The sequence below is a fragment of the Culicoides brevitarsis genome, chromosome 1 (genome assembly GCF_036172545.1).
Source record: "Culicoides brevitarsis isolate CSIRO-B50_1 chromosome 1, AGI_CSIRO_Cbre_v1, whole genome shotgun sequence".
NCBI classification, from domain to species: domain Eukaryota; kingdom Metazoa; phylum Arthropoda; class Insecta; order Diptera; family Ceratopogonidae; genus Culicoides; species Culicoides brevitarsis.
Genome location: NC_087085.1, coordinates 34632871 through 34647833, shown reverse-complemented (window position 1 = coordinate 34647833; position 14963 = coordinate 34632871). Strand labels below are relative to the sequence as shown.

The 14963-nt window shown below is 26.7% G+C and overlaps 1 protein-coding gene across 1 annotated transcript in view; it reads right to left on the bottom strand.

Moving 5' to 3' along the window:
* The window catches only part of LOC134834779 (zwei Ig domain protein zig-8), a 124606-nt gene that overhangs the window by 14905 nt on the left and 94738 nt on the right, over window positions 1-14963 (bottom strand). Inside the window, exons 3-4 of the mRNA XM_063849557.1 lie at window positions 9072-9223; window positions 1873-1943 (exon numbers count right to left, since the gene is read on the bottom strand). Coding sequence (XP_063705627.1) covers window positions 1873-1943; window positions 9072-9223 — 223 coding nt within the window. The remainder of the gene's footprint in view (window positions 1-1872; window positions 1944-9071; window positions 9224-14963) is intronic.

Genomic DNA, 14963 nt, shown 5'->3' with positions numbered 1-14963 from the left:
GAGCTGTGTGAACTAAATAAATAAAACACAGAAAATTTTTAGCTCACAATGTTTGCCTACAATGTATGTGAAGGAACTATTAAAAGAAAACATTTCATCATGATGAAATATACAACAACAACAACGACGCACGACAACGACGACGATGAAGAGGAGGAATAGTTAATGGAACGAGAATCTCTTTCATTTCTAAACAAATATGTGAAAACTTTTTATTTTTTTTTTGCGTTTTTCAGGATGTTAGTTAAAAAAGTTTTAAGGCTAATGTCAATTGTGCAAAATGAAAAAGATTTTACGGAAATGTCGAACATATTTTTGCTCGAAGCAGTTGTTGTTAACCAACAAGTTTATGAAATAACCAACAATTTTAAGAAAAAATTTTTTAAAAGTTGATTTTTTTTAATTTTTTTCAAAAAAGTTGATTTTAAGAAAAAAATGATCACGTGACCTTGAAATGTTAACTGACAAAATTTGAACTGACATTTCTTCAACATTTATGAATTTTTCTATTAAATTTATTTTTTTTATGACAAGATGTTCAAATTATGCAAAGCTTAGTTTTAATATACATAATTAAATTAATTTGGGTCACGTGACTTAATAATTTCAACTGTCAAAATTTGAATTGACATTTCTAAATTTTTCTTTTAATTTTCTATCAGTTTTCATTTTATTAACACATCAAATTTTAATTCAATTTGGAATATTCAAAGTTCGATTTTAAGAGGGTTAAAATTTGTTGGTCACGTGACTTCTTCAACTAACGAATTTTAAATTGACATTTCCACAAATTTTTGTTGATTTTAAATTAAAATTTATTTTTATTTTATTATTTAATACTTGATGGTCTAATTTAATTAATGGAGTTTTTTGCAGAGATTTTCCTCCGATAAATTAAAAATGATAAAAATTAGAACTTTTTTTTGGTCACGTGAATTGATCAACTGTTAATTATTTTTAATTAAGACTATCAAAAGTTCGTTTTTTAGAGAATATAAATTTTTTTGGTCACGTGACTTTATCAACTGTCAAGTTTGAATTGACATTTCCACAAATTTTCGATCCTTCTTTGTTAAAATTTGATTTTATTTCATAAATAGATTAATTTCTAATTTAATTGAGACTATCCAAAGTTCGAATTTAAGAAAAATAAATTTTTTGGTCACGTGACTTAGTCAACTGACAAAATTTGAATTGACATTTCCACGAATTTTTGTTGATTTTCATTAAAAATTAGATTTAAAGGTTATGTTTTTGTAAATGTGAATTACTTTTTATTTAACAATTAGCACTTTTTTTATTTCAAAGCCTTGAAATATTTTTTGGATAAAAAGATTTTTTCAGACACTAAGCACACAAATCCCTCTCAGAACGCAAAAATAATTGTAATTCTTTTGTCGAACATCTTCTGACATCCATTTAGCGCACACAAAGAAGGAATTTATTAAATTCATTTCCATTTCTCCTCGCAACGAAGCACACAAACAAACAAACAGACACACGCAAACAGCTTTCATTCATCTACTTAACAAATAATACGGATTAATCAATGTCTTATTTTATTCCTCCAACGCAGTGTCGGACTTGCTCTCATCTTTCGCACATTAAAGCACAAAGCATCAACTTCCTTTTGTTGACCAAACAAATAAATATTTCGCACACATGAAAATTATTTAATGTGTGGTGTGATGCGGTAAACAAAACGAACGAAAATCCTCCATCCCCCCCACATACACATAGAGACGAGAAACGTGTACAGATGTGTGGTCAAGACCTTTATTTTTCATCTCTCTACTGCAATTTCACGTATGTTTGCTGACCGCTGATGTAGCTGACGTACCGGAGACACACAAAATTCAAATAATTAATTACCTGTCAACTGTTAAGATATGATCATCTCGGACTCGTACCCAAGATACAGATTTGTTGCCTAGCTGTTTCACCTAGAAAGACAAAAAAAGGAGGAAAGTGTGTTAATGAAATTATGTTTTCGCACATGTGAGAGGAAAAAAGTTTAAAAAAACTCTAAATCATCATAAGTTACAATAAAAAGACCACTTTTTCCTTCCATTAGGAAGCCACAGGCATTTCAATCATGTCCGACCTTTTCTTTTTGCCAATCCAAGGGGACCTCATTAAAAGTTTCTTCTATTTTTTCAAACTCTTTTCTTGTCCTTTTCTATTATTTTATTTATTTTTCTAAAAAAAAATGTTACATTTTTTGTTCTCCTTCGAGATATGTTGGCACAAAAAACCATAAAATTTAATTTCATACATTTCTGTGCCATTTTTGCCAAATATTTGAGGTTTTCGGGTCACACATAAAAATTTTCTTAATAAATAAAATCTCTTTCTGGTACTAATGCAAAGTAATGGGAAGCTAATAGGACGGTTAATTAATATTATTACAGAAAATTGTTACTTTAAAAATGAAATGTAATAAAAAAGTTTGTTGTTGAAAGTTACTCTCTGGAATGGAAAAAGGATGAAAAAAGAGAACTTTTTGATTTATTTTGTTTTATTACCATTCTATTTGCATTCCTAACTTTTTTTTTGTATTTTCACAAGTTTTCCAAGAACGAAATGATGCGACAATCTTGCAAAATAGTTTTTTTAAATAATATTTTTTATTTAAAAAAAAAATGTTTGCATTAATGAGTAACTGCGAGAAAAAAAAATATTCGCTCTGAATGAACTTTTAAGAGATTCCTAATGGTCCTATTAAAACTTTATAATTAATAGTAAAGTGAAATATGGCAAGACAAGTTTTTTTTCTTTCAGCGTCCGGTGTGATGCTGTTCCCCGGTATAATTTTCATAATAAGTTGTACATTATGCCCGTTGTTGTATTATATTATTCGAAACATAAAATTGTATATTCAAGGAGTTTCAAAACTAACTTTTTAAAATGTTATTGTCAATTCTTGTGCTTCGTCTTCGTTGAAATTCGCTTGTCGAGCAGAAAAATCTGAATCAGCGTTAAAATTGGTCGCTGGAGAAAGATCATAGCTAATTACGGACCGAAAACTCAAGCACCGAAGAAGAGAAAAAAAAATATTATAAAACGACAAGCAGCATTTAGACTAATTAAAAAATCTTTCTTAAACTTTGTTCTGTTTAATGGCTCTTGTGTATGGCGTGATAGTTTCTCTCTTATCACAATAAAATAATGACTGTAATAATGATGAAAAAGGAGGCAAGAAAGGATGACAATGTACGTTGTTGATGTTTCATAAGACGACGACGACGATGACCGAAAAAAAAGAAACAGAAAGAGGGAACTTAAGTTGTAATAATAACATTTTGTTTTATTTTATACAAATTTATCTTCTTTTTCGTCGTTCTCGTTCGTTTGTTTGTCTTGTTGGTTGAAAGAGAAAGAGTTGTTGTGAAAGTTTCATGTATTGCTGAAATTTTTCGTGGGGTTTCATCGACTAAAATATTATATTTAGAAAATTATTGGAAATTAATAAATTGATAATCGATAATTAATTGTTTAATTAATAAAAAAATTAAAATTTTATTTTTAATTTTTATATATATTTTTTTATTATATATTTAATTTTTATTGAAATTTATATTTTGTCTAATTTTTTTTAAACATATTATTTTAATTTAATATTCTTCTTCTTCTTCAAAAGTAAATAATAAAATATAAAAGTTTGTATCAAAGAAAAAAAAATAATTCAATAAATTTGTTTTAATTAAATTTAAATTTTTTATTTTTTATTAATCAAATAAATAAATTAAATATTTTAAAAAAATTGTTAAATTTCTTATAAAAGTACCGTGTTAATTTAAATTATATAAAATTGTTGTTTTTCACATTTTTTTTATTTAAGAAATTTTTTTATGTTCTCTTAATAAAAAAAAAAATTAAAATTTATTTAATTTATTAATTTTTATATGCTTTTTTATTTAAATTCCAATGGTGTCTGTCATTCTGTCATCGTGTCACGCTTTTAGTTCCCTACTTCCCACAAGATGGCGTTCTTACTTTACAGTGCATTTAGGTAGCGGGCCTTTGGTAATTCCGTAAGAGACCCAAAATGTGCATTTAGTTTTAAATGTGCATTAGTTTTAGAAAATTTCTTCACAAAGCTTCGAGAAACTTCATAGAATTTTTAAAAAAGAAATATCATAGAAGCTTCGAGAAACTTCATAGAAGCTTCGAGACAAAAATAGAATGTTCGAGAAACTTAAGACATAGAAGCTTCGAGAAACTTCATAGAATGTTGAGAGATTTCATAGAAGCTTCGAAAACTTCATAAAGCTTCGAGAAACTTCATGAAGCTTCAAACTTCATAGAATGTTCGAGAAACTTCAAAAATTCGAAAATAATAGAATGTTGAGAATTTTTTTGAAGCTTCGAGAAACTTTTAGAAGCTTCGAGAAACTTCATAGAAGTACGAGAAACTTTTTTCGAAAAACTTCATAGAATTTAAGAAACTTCATTTCGAGAAACTTCATAAATGTTAAACTTCATCGAGAAACTTCATAGAAGCTTTTTAAAGCTTCGAGAAAAAAATGTTCGAGAAACTTCATAAAGCTTCGAAAAATGCTTCTAAATAAAGCTTTTCATAGAATCGGGATAGAATCGAGAAACTTCGATAAACATAGAATGTTCGAGAAAATTTTGCAACATCGTAAACATTTGTATTGACTTATAAGACATTTTTTGTAATAATGCAACATCGTAAACATTTGTATTGACTTATAAACATTTTTTGTAATAAAAAAGTATAAAATAAAAAATTATAAAAAAAAAAATATTTTAAAAAGATGCTTTTTTATTTGGGGCCCTAAAAAGTTGAAAATAAATGAAAGTTTTTTAAAATTTAAGCAAAAGAAAAAAGCATGCGAGGCCAAACTAAGTGAGAATAACTTCAAATATAAGTGAAAAGAAATTGAAATAAAATTGTTGGACTCGAATGTCTTTTTTCTTTTGCTTAAATTTTGAAAAACTTTCATTTATTTTCAACTTTTTAGGGCCCCAAATAAAAAAGATTCTTTTTAAAATATTTTTTTTTTTATAATTTTTTATTAATTTAAATTTAAAAATTATTATTAATAATTTAAATTTTTATTAAATATTTTTTTTTTTAAATAATTAATACATAAAATAATTTAAATTAATAAATAATTTATTTAAAAAAATTGATAAATAAATTTTTTTAAAATTATTTTATTTTTATTTATATTTTTTTTAGGTAACAAAAAGTAAAATATTCACAAAACAAAAATCGCTCTTCAGTATACAGCTACGAGAAGTTATGCGCAAAGAAGGGAACAGTTTCCGAGCAAAATTCGAAAAACAAGTGCCAGAAAACGTTGCGTGGGTAAAGACAGATGCTGCTGCCATTATATTATGTCCTCGTCTAATTAGGTCATTTTTAGTAAAAAAGTCTCTTTTATTTATTGCGTTCGTTTCTAGAGTGCTTGAAAAATGTTCGAGACAACTCATCTCTACAAAATAAAAAATTTTTTACAAATAACAACAAAATTTAATGAAATTCATTCTGGAAAACAGCCTTATTAAAAACTCGTCTATCAACTTCAGTTATTTTTTTTTCTCCGGTAACTGCCCATTATTACCTGTCTTCCCCTTTTTCTTTACTCTGTTCGACTCATTAAAGCATTTTGTGCTCGTTATAAAAAAAAAGTAAATAAACTAGTTCGTTAGTGGCAAAGGCAAACGGAGGCAATCATCGTAAATGAGAGAAAATATGTTTTGAAAGAAACAAGAAGACGGGCAATATAATGTAACAATCATTAAATTTAACGTTATAAAGTTAAAGCAGTAATAAAGCAATTGGAAAAATAATATAATAAGCCTGTTTAAAATTTCACACGATTTTCCGCGCGCGCTAAAACGACGACGACAACGAACGATGGGAAAATTTATGTTCTTACCCTTTTTGCCATGTTTAAGATTCATTTCGTTCCTACGCTATAATAATATTAATAAAATCACTTTTCAGGGTGCGCGCATTTGGAAACGTTATGCCAACAACAACAACATATTGAACTTGTTAGAGAACGAGAGAAAAATGAAAAAGAGTGTCTATCATAAATACAACATTATTGCAATCAATACTTTAATTTAATATCATATTATATTTATAGATCAAAAAAGTACCGAAAACAGAGGGGGGAAGGTGTTTTTGCCAGAGAGCATTATATTAACTTCATAAATTTGTCTAAATTGCCGACAATTTTCGTTGGAGAAAGAAAAACAAATAATGAACACTTTATGCCGACTTTAACACATGACGAACGAGCAAAAGAGTGAGTCGTAGATGGAGGAGGTGTATTATGTCAGAGGTTGGAGGCAATACACTTTTATATCATGATTTGATTATGTTTATGTGTGTTTGTTTAGTGTGTGCCTTAAAACAACAACAACAACAACAAACCCTTCAATAACGCTTTATTTTTAGCTTAAATCTGCTGATTTTTGGATTGATTTCTCGTCTGTGTAACTTTTTGATGGTATTTGATTTGGTAGCGTGATTTTTGCTCTTTTGTCAGGAGAAATTATTTGGATACATCAAATTTGTTTTCAAGGTTAAAATAAATTTTGAATTTATTTAATTAAAAAAAATACTTTGTCTTGCTAACTTAAAGTTAAAATTTTTACATTAAAAATATTTAAAAAAAAAATTAAAAAATATTTAATAAATTTAAAAAGTTTAATTTTTAGTTTTAAATTTTTTTAATAATTCTTTTGATTTAATTTTATTTTTTTACATTTATTTTAATAAAATAAAAATTAATTTAAAAAAAAATTTATCATAAAAAATAAATTAAAAATATATAACAATTTAAAATTAAAATTAAATTAAATTAAATTTTTAATTTTTTAATTTACAAATTTTATTTATTAAATTAATTTTTTATTTTAAATCTATAAATTTTTATTATGAAGAAGAAAAAAATATCTAATTATTTTAATTAATTAAAAATTTTGAAAAAAAGTACTTTTTGACGTGACTTCAACTTTTGCTAATGATCTAATTAAAAATTTATTAAAAACAAAAGAATGAAAACATCCAAAAGTTGAACAACCTTCGCCCACACGAAACCCTTCAGCAGAAATGAATATTTTCTGTCTTTTGTTCAACTTTTCTGTGAGTTTTTTTCCGTCGTCGCAGCAACATTCAATTTTATCAACATGCTGCGAATATGCAATGCCTCTGTTTATCATCTTCTTCACATATTAAATTTTTTGTTCAATGTTGTTTATTTGTTTTATGCGAAAAAATAAACAGAGCGCGCTCGCAAAAAGTCTCATATGTTCTTTCTACTTCCCATATGTAAGCGAAACGAGAAGCAAAAAAAAAACTATGCCGGAGATAATCTGACACACATCACAAAAAAATTCTTTTCTTCTTCATTTTTTTTATGTGAAAATTCCTTTATGTACTGCAAAAATGTATTAACGAACAAAAATTGTGTGTTTTTTGGTGTGCTACTTTAAAATATTAAATCATAATCCGAGGTCTCCGCATGCAAGTATAAAGCAAACAGATATTTGCCAATAATAAATAATATAACCCGTCCCCTACAATTTGACAGGATTTTTACCTTTTCCAAAAAAAAAAAAAAAATGAAAAGAAAAAAAAATGAAAAAGGCAAACTTTGTATTCACGTATGATAAACAGCCCCCATATATATTTTCCTGTTGTATTTTTTGTGTATGTTCAGTCATTCAGTCTTCGTTTCATGCATTCTGGCCTTTTTTCATGAATAAAGATTTTTAGATTGGCACAGAAGATTACATTGCGGCATCATCATGCACTGTGAACGAATGTGAGGCGTTTGCCGTCTCTATAAATAATGTCTTATCGTTATAAATAGTTCACGGAATAACATATAAAGTAAATGCCGATTATGCCATTTTCCATCAAAGAAAGTTTTTCGTTCGTTCGTCGGTCGGTGTGCTAAGGTGCCACAAAGGTTCATAGACTTGGAGAAAGTTGTCCAAAGTTTCTCACTGATGTATCATCGTTTTTTTTCTGTGCATTTAGTTGGATTTTGGTACCCAGAGGACGAAAAACGGGTGAGATTTATGTCTTAAGGGATTCAAATTGATTCTTGAAGGTCCAATTAGTTAAATTAACTTCTTAAGAAAATGTTTTGATACTGATCCCTTAAGAAATCAATCTGAAACCTTTAGAGGTTATTTAGAGGTCAATTTTCAAAAGCAATGATTCAATATCTTGAAGTAATGAATTTGACCTCTAAATAACCTCTAAAGGGTTTAGTTTGTTTTTATCAAGGATCAGGATCAGAACATTCTCTTATGAGTTTAATTTAACACCTTGAGCCTTTAGAAATCAATCTGATACCATAAGAGTTCAATTTGATCCCTTCAAGAAGTCAATTTGATTCCTTTAAGAGGTCCTTCAAGTTCAGTGAATCTCTTGAAGGAATCATATTGACCTCTCAATAGATCAGATTGATTCATTAACGATCCTTAAGAACCTTTAGAGGTTGTTTAGAAGTCAACAGAAGTAATTTTAATACTTCAAGAGATTAAATCTATGAATTCTAAAATTGACCTCTAAATAACCTCTAAAGATTTCAGATCCCTTAACGAATCAATATCATCCGTTTTTCGACCGTAGAGTATAAAATGGCTTAACATTGCACATAAAATCAATAAAGATAAGCGCTAAGTAGTCATGGTGTTGTACTTCCGGCGCACGAAAAAAATAGCAACACTTTCGTTGTCTGATTACACTTTTCGTCTTCTTTTTCTTATCACAGATGATGATGGAAAAGCAGCACTTTGTATCAGTCACTCACTTGCTTTTATATATCTTCACATGTGTGTGAATTGAGATTGAAAACAAGTGAAGTTAGGGAAAGTTTCGTCTTTCTTTATACTATATTTATTTACACATAAAAAGGAAAGTACTTATCATTCATCAATAGTGATGGATCGCTTTACAGCAACGCAAGTGTATATTCATAGATTAGAGGAAAAGATTTATGCCCTTTGAATGAGTTTTTTTTTATAGAAATTTGAAACTCCGGAAGTGACGAAGAAGATAAAAAAAATCTTACCTTGCACGGCAGGTATGCATGTGTTCCTATCTGTGTTGTAATATTTGTGACTCCATTACCATCTAAATAAGGACCTGTATAAAATGCTGCTCCTGATGCTAATTTACTTAATGCTAGAGATGATGCGGAACTGATGTCGCCGTTAACAACATCTGGAATTTAAAAAAGGTAAAAAAAAAAATATTATTAGTTGTTTAAAAAAATTATTTATGTTATTTCATTAACATAGGTTAATTTTTGTTATTTCATTAACATTAAAATTAATGATAAAAAATTTAACATAATTATATTGAAAAAAAAAAATAAATAAAAAATAGTACCTAGCTAATTATTATTTTTAATTTAATTAAAAAATAGCTAGAAAAAAAGATATATAATCTTAAAAAAGATTTTTTTAAAGGTATTTAAAAAAAAGTTTACTTATTTAAATAATTTTATTTTTAAAAAATAATTTAAAATTAAAAAATAAAAAAAAAATAAAATAAATAATTTAATAAAAATAAAAAAATCAATAATAATTTATACTTTTATAAATTAGTTTGAAAAATTGTAAAATAAAAAAAAATAAGAAAAAAACATTAAATAGCATAACCTTTTTTTTTTATTAAATTATTTAAAAAAAAACATAAAATATCGCTTTGTTCATTAACTTAAAACAACTACTTTGTTCAATTTTCCATATAGCTTAAATAATTTTCCAAAGTTATTCATATTTAACTGAAATTCATGTAAAACAATAAAAACCACTCAAAATTCAGTTTTAGTAGTAAACAACCCCAAAGCGTAAACTTTAAAAATATACCAAATTCCATTGAAATCCACAAATTTTCAACTAATTATTAATATTTATTTTATTTTACTACTGCAAAATCACAAACAACAAATGCCATTACAATCGAGGTAAAAAACTTTTTTTCTCTCCCACTCTCTCACATATTTACAACAAAAATAATTTTCCGTTGTTTGTTCAGTTTTCGTTTAGAATTTCACAATGTGCATCTAACTGCACACACGTCTAATCCAATTCTTGTTTGAACAATTTACAAACACACAGAATTTAGGTTTTTGTCAGCAATTGAATTTCATATTTTATTGTTCGAAACTAAAATTTGCCATGGATTTTTTTTTTGCGAACAAATTTGATGATGCAAAAAATAAAAAGTGACCGAACAGATTTATGTTTTCCCATCAAATTCCATCATTATGCTGCGTTCGTGTTATTTTTAGTTGTCTACATCTCTGATAGTAAAAAAAGTTTTTACTTTATCCCGCTCTTTCTGAACAAGTTAAAAACTTTATGACAGCATTACAATTTTATCTGAAATTATATTAGTAGTAGACAGCAGGCGAATGAACGACGAAGTGACACACTCCGTGGTGGTTGTTGTTAGTGTCTCTGCTCTCGCATATTGAGTTGACTTTTTTTTTGCTATTCATAAATAAAAATGTACAAGTTTCCAGCAGTCGCACGTTATCTGGTCGGATTTGTAGGTTATGTTTGTTCTAAATTGAACAGAAAATAAATGTGAAATTTTACGACATTCTATGTTTATTTTCGAGATTTAAATGTATATATTCATGTATGTAAAAAAATAACATATTTTTCCAACATTCGCAAGCGACACACGTTTTTTTTTGCCTCATATTTGTATTTTTTTTTTGTGTTGTAACACATTTTCTATGTTGTCATATCAAAATTTTTGCAATAACTGTGTGGTTTATGGTGACCAGTTGACACATTTTTCACCCTCCTCGTCGCCAATTCTCGTTTTGATTTAATTCTCCTTTACCCTCGTTTTATGCTAGTTACAAAGTTCGCAAAGAGGCGAAGAAAAAAAAACTGATACAAAATTGGCGCCTTTCCTTTCCTTCCTTCCGTTCCTCATTTTCATTTTCTGTTTTAATTTTTACTCACACTCAACTGCATGCCGTCGCGCCATATAGATAGGAGAGAAATACTTAATTTTACCTAAAAAACCATTAACATTTACTGGTACACCATAAATTTTCTGTCTAATTGCCTCCTTTTCGGTCTGACAAAAATTAAAACATTTATTCTCAAGTTTTTTTTTTCGCTGCTGTGCATTATATTGCATCGCATTGCCTTGCAGCTTCTTTTCCATTTTAAAATTAAAACTTACACACACACACAAAAAGAGTGCCGCTCGTTTCCTTGAGAAAATTGCGAGAAACATGCCGAAATTGCATCTGGCTCTGCAGCACAAATATATTTTTCCTCATCTGTTTGTCTATGCATGCAACTTCTTTTAAAACATTTTATTTCACTTTTCCTACCATATTATTTGTATTTTGTGCAACTACTGGAAATTTATTTATTTTTTTTTTTGCTTAGTTTCACATTTTATAAGCGCGCGCGGCAAAAGTACGGAAGTATTCCAGTTAGATCTGTATTAATATTATTATGTGAGTGTGTGAGGCAGAGAGCTGTTTTGGTGATAAACTTATCTCTTTAAACTCATTCATTCAGTTTGCCAAGCTGAGTAGGCAAAGTAACCAATAAAATATGGAAGAAAATGAAATTTCCTTGAAATCTGCTTTGACTCAAATTTGAACAAATCTTCCCTCGGAAGAAACTTTTATTATTATTAAAATTTTGCGACTAAAATTGAAACATATACGCTTGCCTTATCTCTCTCGGTGGTCTACTAAAATTCACACAAAAGTCTGTTTATTATTATATGTATCTTGTTGTGAGTTTTGGGGCATGTGCATGTAAAAATTTCCAAGAAAACTTTTTAACTCAATTTTCGTTCTTTTGGACATTTGAGTTTTCAGAGATGTACTGAAAAATTTATTTACAATCTTTTCAAATAATAAAAAAAATATTTCTAAATAACATTCGCTTAATAATTTTAAAAGAATTTATTTAAATATTTTTTAAAAAAAAAAAATTTTTTATTGACTTGATATTTTATTTATTAAATATAATTTGACTTTTAATAATAATTTTAATTTTTTTAGATTTTTTTTTATTAATTTTCTTTTTGATAAATATATTTATTTAATTCAAAAAATAAATTATTATTTATTTAAAACTTAAAAAAACTAAATTAATTTAAAAAAATTAAATTGAATTTTCTAATTATATTTAAGAAAGATTAAAAATTATAAAAAAAAAAATTTTTTTTTGTCTAATTATCAATTTTTTTAATTATATTTTTATTAAACAAATAATTTTTAATTTAATTAATTTTAATTAATTAATTTTTACGAATTTTCAAATAATTTTTTCTTTTAAGAAATATTTTTATAAAATATTACATTTCATTATAAATAACTTGAAATATAAAACCTAAATATTAAAATCAAATTTAAATTGTAATAAATTTATTAATTTAGTAAAATTTTTAATTTAAATATTTTTGATTCAAAAATTTTTTAAATATTATATTTTTAATATGATAGAAATTATATTATACAAAAAATTAATAAAAAAAATATTTTGAGAAATATAACTTAAAAAAATAGAATTCTAATTTAAATTCTTAAAAAAAATAAATATTTTTAAAAATATTTATAAAAATATAAATAAATATAAAAATATTTTAAAAATATTTATATTTTTAAAAACTTAAAAAAATAGAGTTTTAATTTAAATTCTTTAAAATAAAAATTAAAATAAAAAATATATATTTTGCATCGTCGAAATTTAATTTCTTATACACTCCCGCATTGTTTCGCCAAAACTTTTATATAAATTGAGAAAATTATTATTAATATTTATTCAAAAAGCCTAAGTGAATAATTACTTCTTGCACTCATTTATTTTTGTTTTTGGGTTTCTGGCAAAAAAAAAAAAATGTTATAAGCATTCAGTGTGTGAAGTGTGAAGAACTGGCAAAGATTTTCAGGACTAACTTTCCAAACAAATTTCCGTTCTTTTCCAATTAACAAACAAAATAAATGTATAGAAGCGAGAGAAAATAATAATAAAAAAAAGTTACTTACATTACATAAACTTTGTGTACATTGTAAGCACACAACATGCAAAAACTGGTGCAAAATATTTGCATTGAATAATTTTTTTTTCTTGCACACTTTATGATAAAAACAACACATACACACACAAAAAATGTAAGAATAATATTATAAAATAAAGAGAAAAGTGTACAATGCTTTCCGTTATTTTTTTTTCACACATTGTACTCTGGCGAACGCGCGAACGTTATTTGTTATCCAGAACACAACACATACGTTGTTAGTTAGTACATTTATCACCTACACAATTTTATTTTATTTTTTTTTTTACATTGCATCCCTTTAGGTAAACCCTGTGTGTGAGGATGTTTAATATGCATTCACGCCCGCTCTGCCTTTAAACATTTTTTTTTTCGTACGTAAAGTAGGTTAAATACGCGACTTGACTAAATAATATTTTGAATTAAATAACACCGCTTTGTACGATGCGAGAAGACAGAACGGAGTAAATGTGTGCAATATTGCCGTTTTACTCTTTTTTTTTCGGGGGAACACCGAGACCGACGACGACACGATGCTTGCTTGCAATTTTCGGTGTGACGTGGCATTGCATGGAAATTAGAGAGAGACGCCAGCACACAAGAGTCACTGTTGTAAAATTATAGCGTGAAATATAATTTGCATAGTGAGTGTGTATAAGTTTATTATTTTTAGCATTTATGCATTTCTACGCGAATCCTGGAATAATTTTAAATTGTTGCCAGCTTTCTTGAGTAAATATTATGAATATGAATTAGGATGAATGGTGTTGCAATAAAAATTATAATGAGAGAACAAGAGAACTTTCACAGAATTTAATTTAATTTACTCAGATTTAAATTTTAATGATGCCTACATCATTTTTTTCCTCCCGTAACTTCTTTCCAAGGCAAATTTAAAAATTAAAATTTTAATGATGAAACTGGAACTTTTTCTCCATTGTTATCAAGTCCATTTTACTGCTCGAATTTCTGCATGGAAATGCATGCTTAAGCTCGCAAAAACACTTACGTAACATAACATCGTTATATGTGAGTTTTATGTTTGTTTTGTTCCACTTTTAATGGCTTTCTAGTTTTAATTCTTGTTTAAATACACTCACGAGCGATATGGAGAACATTGATGCAAAGTACGTTTGAAAAAGTGCATAAAAACCTAACAACAACAACATTTTATTTCTATTTACAACAATGCAATGAACATAATCATAATAATAATCAACATAATGAGGATTGTTTGCTGCCTTTCCTTTTATATCCTCTTAAAATGGAAAATATTTCATGTTGTTTGAGTGAAAAGCTCGCAGCATATGTTCGGCCCCGTATGAGCATTTCAAAAAATATAAAAGTGTTGAAGCTTGTTATAATAATAATAATATGCATAAAAATTAACTACTTTCATGCGAGCGAAATTTAAAACCAACTACAACTTATATTGATGACTGAAATATTCATACCTACTACTAAAAAAAAATTTATATGCAAATTTATCGCGGCAGTTATACTAATTAAAAATATTGAAAATATTGCATGAGTTTGGTTTTTTATCGGCGCAGCAGTAATTTGTACAACATAACAACAATAATAATCATTATAATAAATGTTTTTAGTCATTAACGTATCAGTTAGTTATGATAAACTATTCTCAGGCGTAATCAATCAGTGAATAACAATACGGAATACAAGCGAATGGGGAGTCAATAAAATTTTTTCGTACATGAAAAACACAAATTCCGATAATTATTTAAATATATGCATGGTACATGAATTAATGTTGTGAACAAAAATGACCAAAAATGTGTTGTACACTCAGAAAAGTGTTGGAGGTAATTTTGATTGAAAAAAAAAATTTTAAAATGAAATATTTTTTTATTTTATTCTAATATTTTATTAGAATATATTAATTTTTTTTATT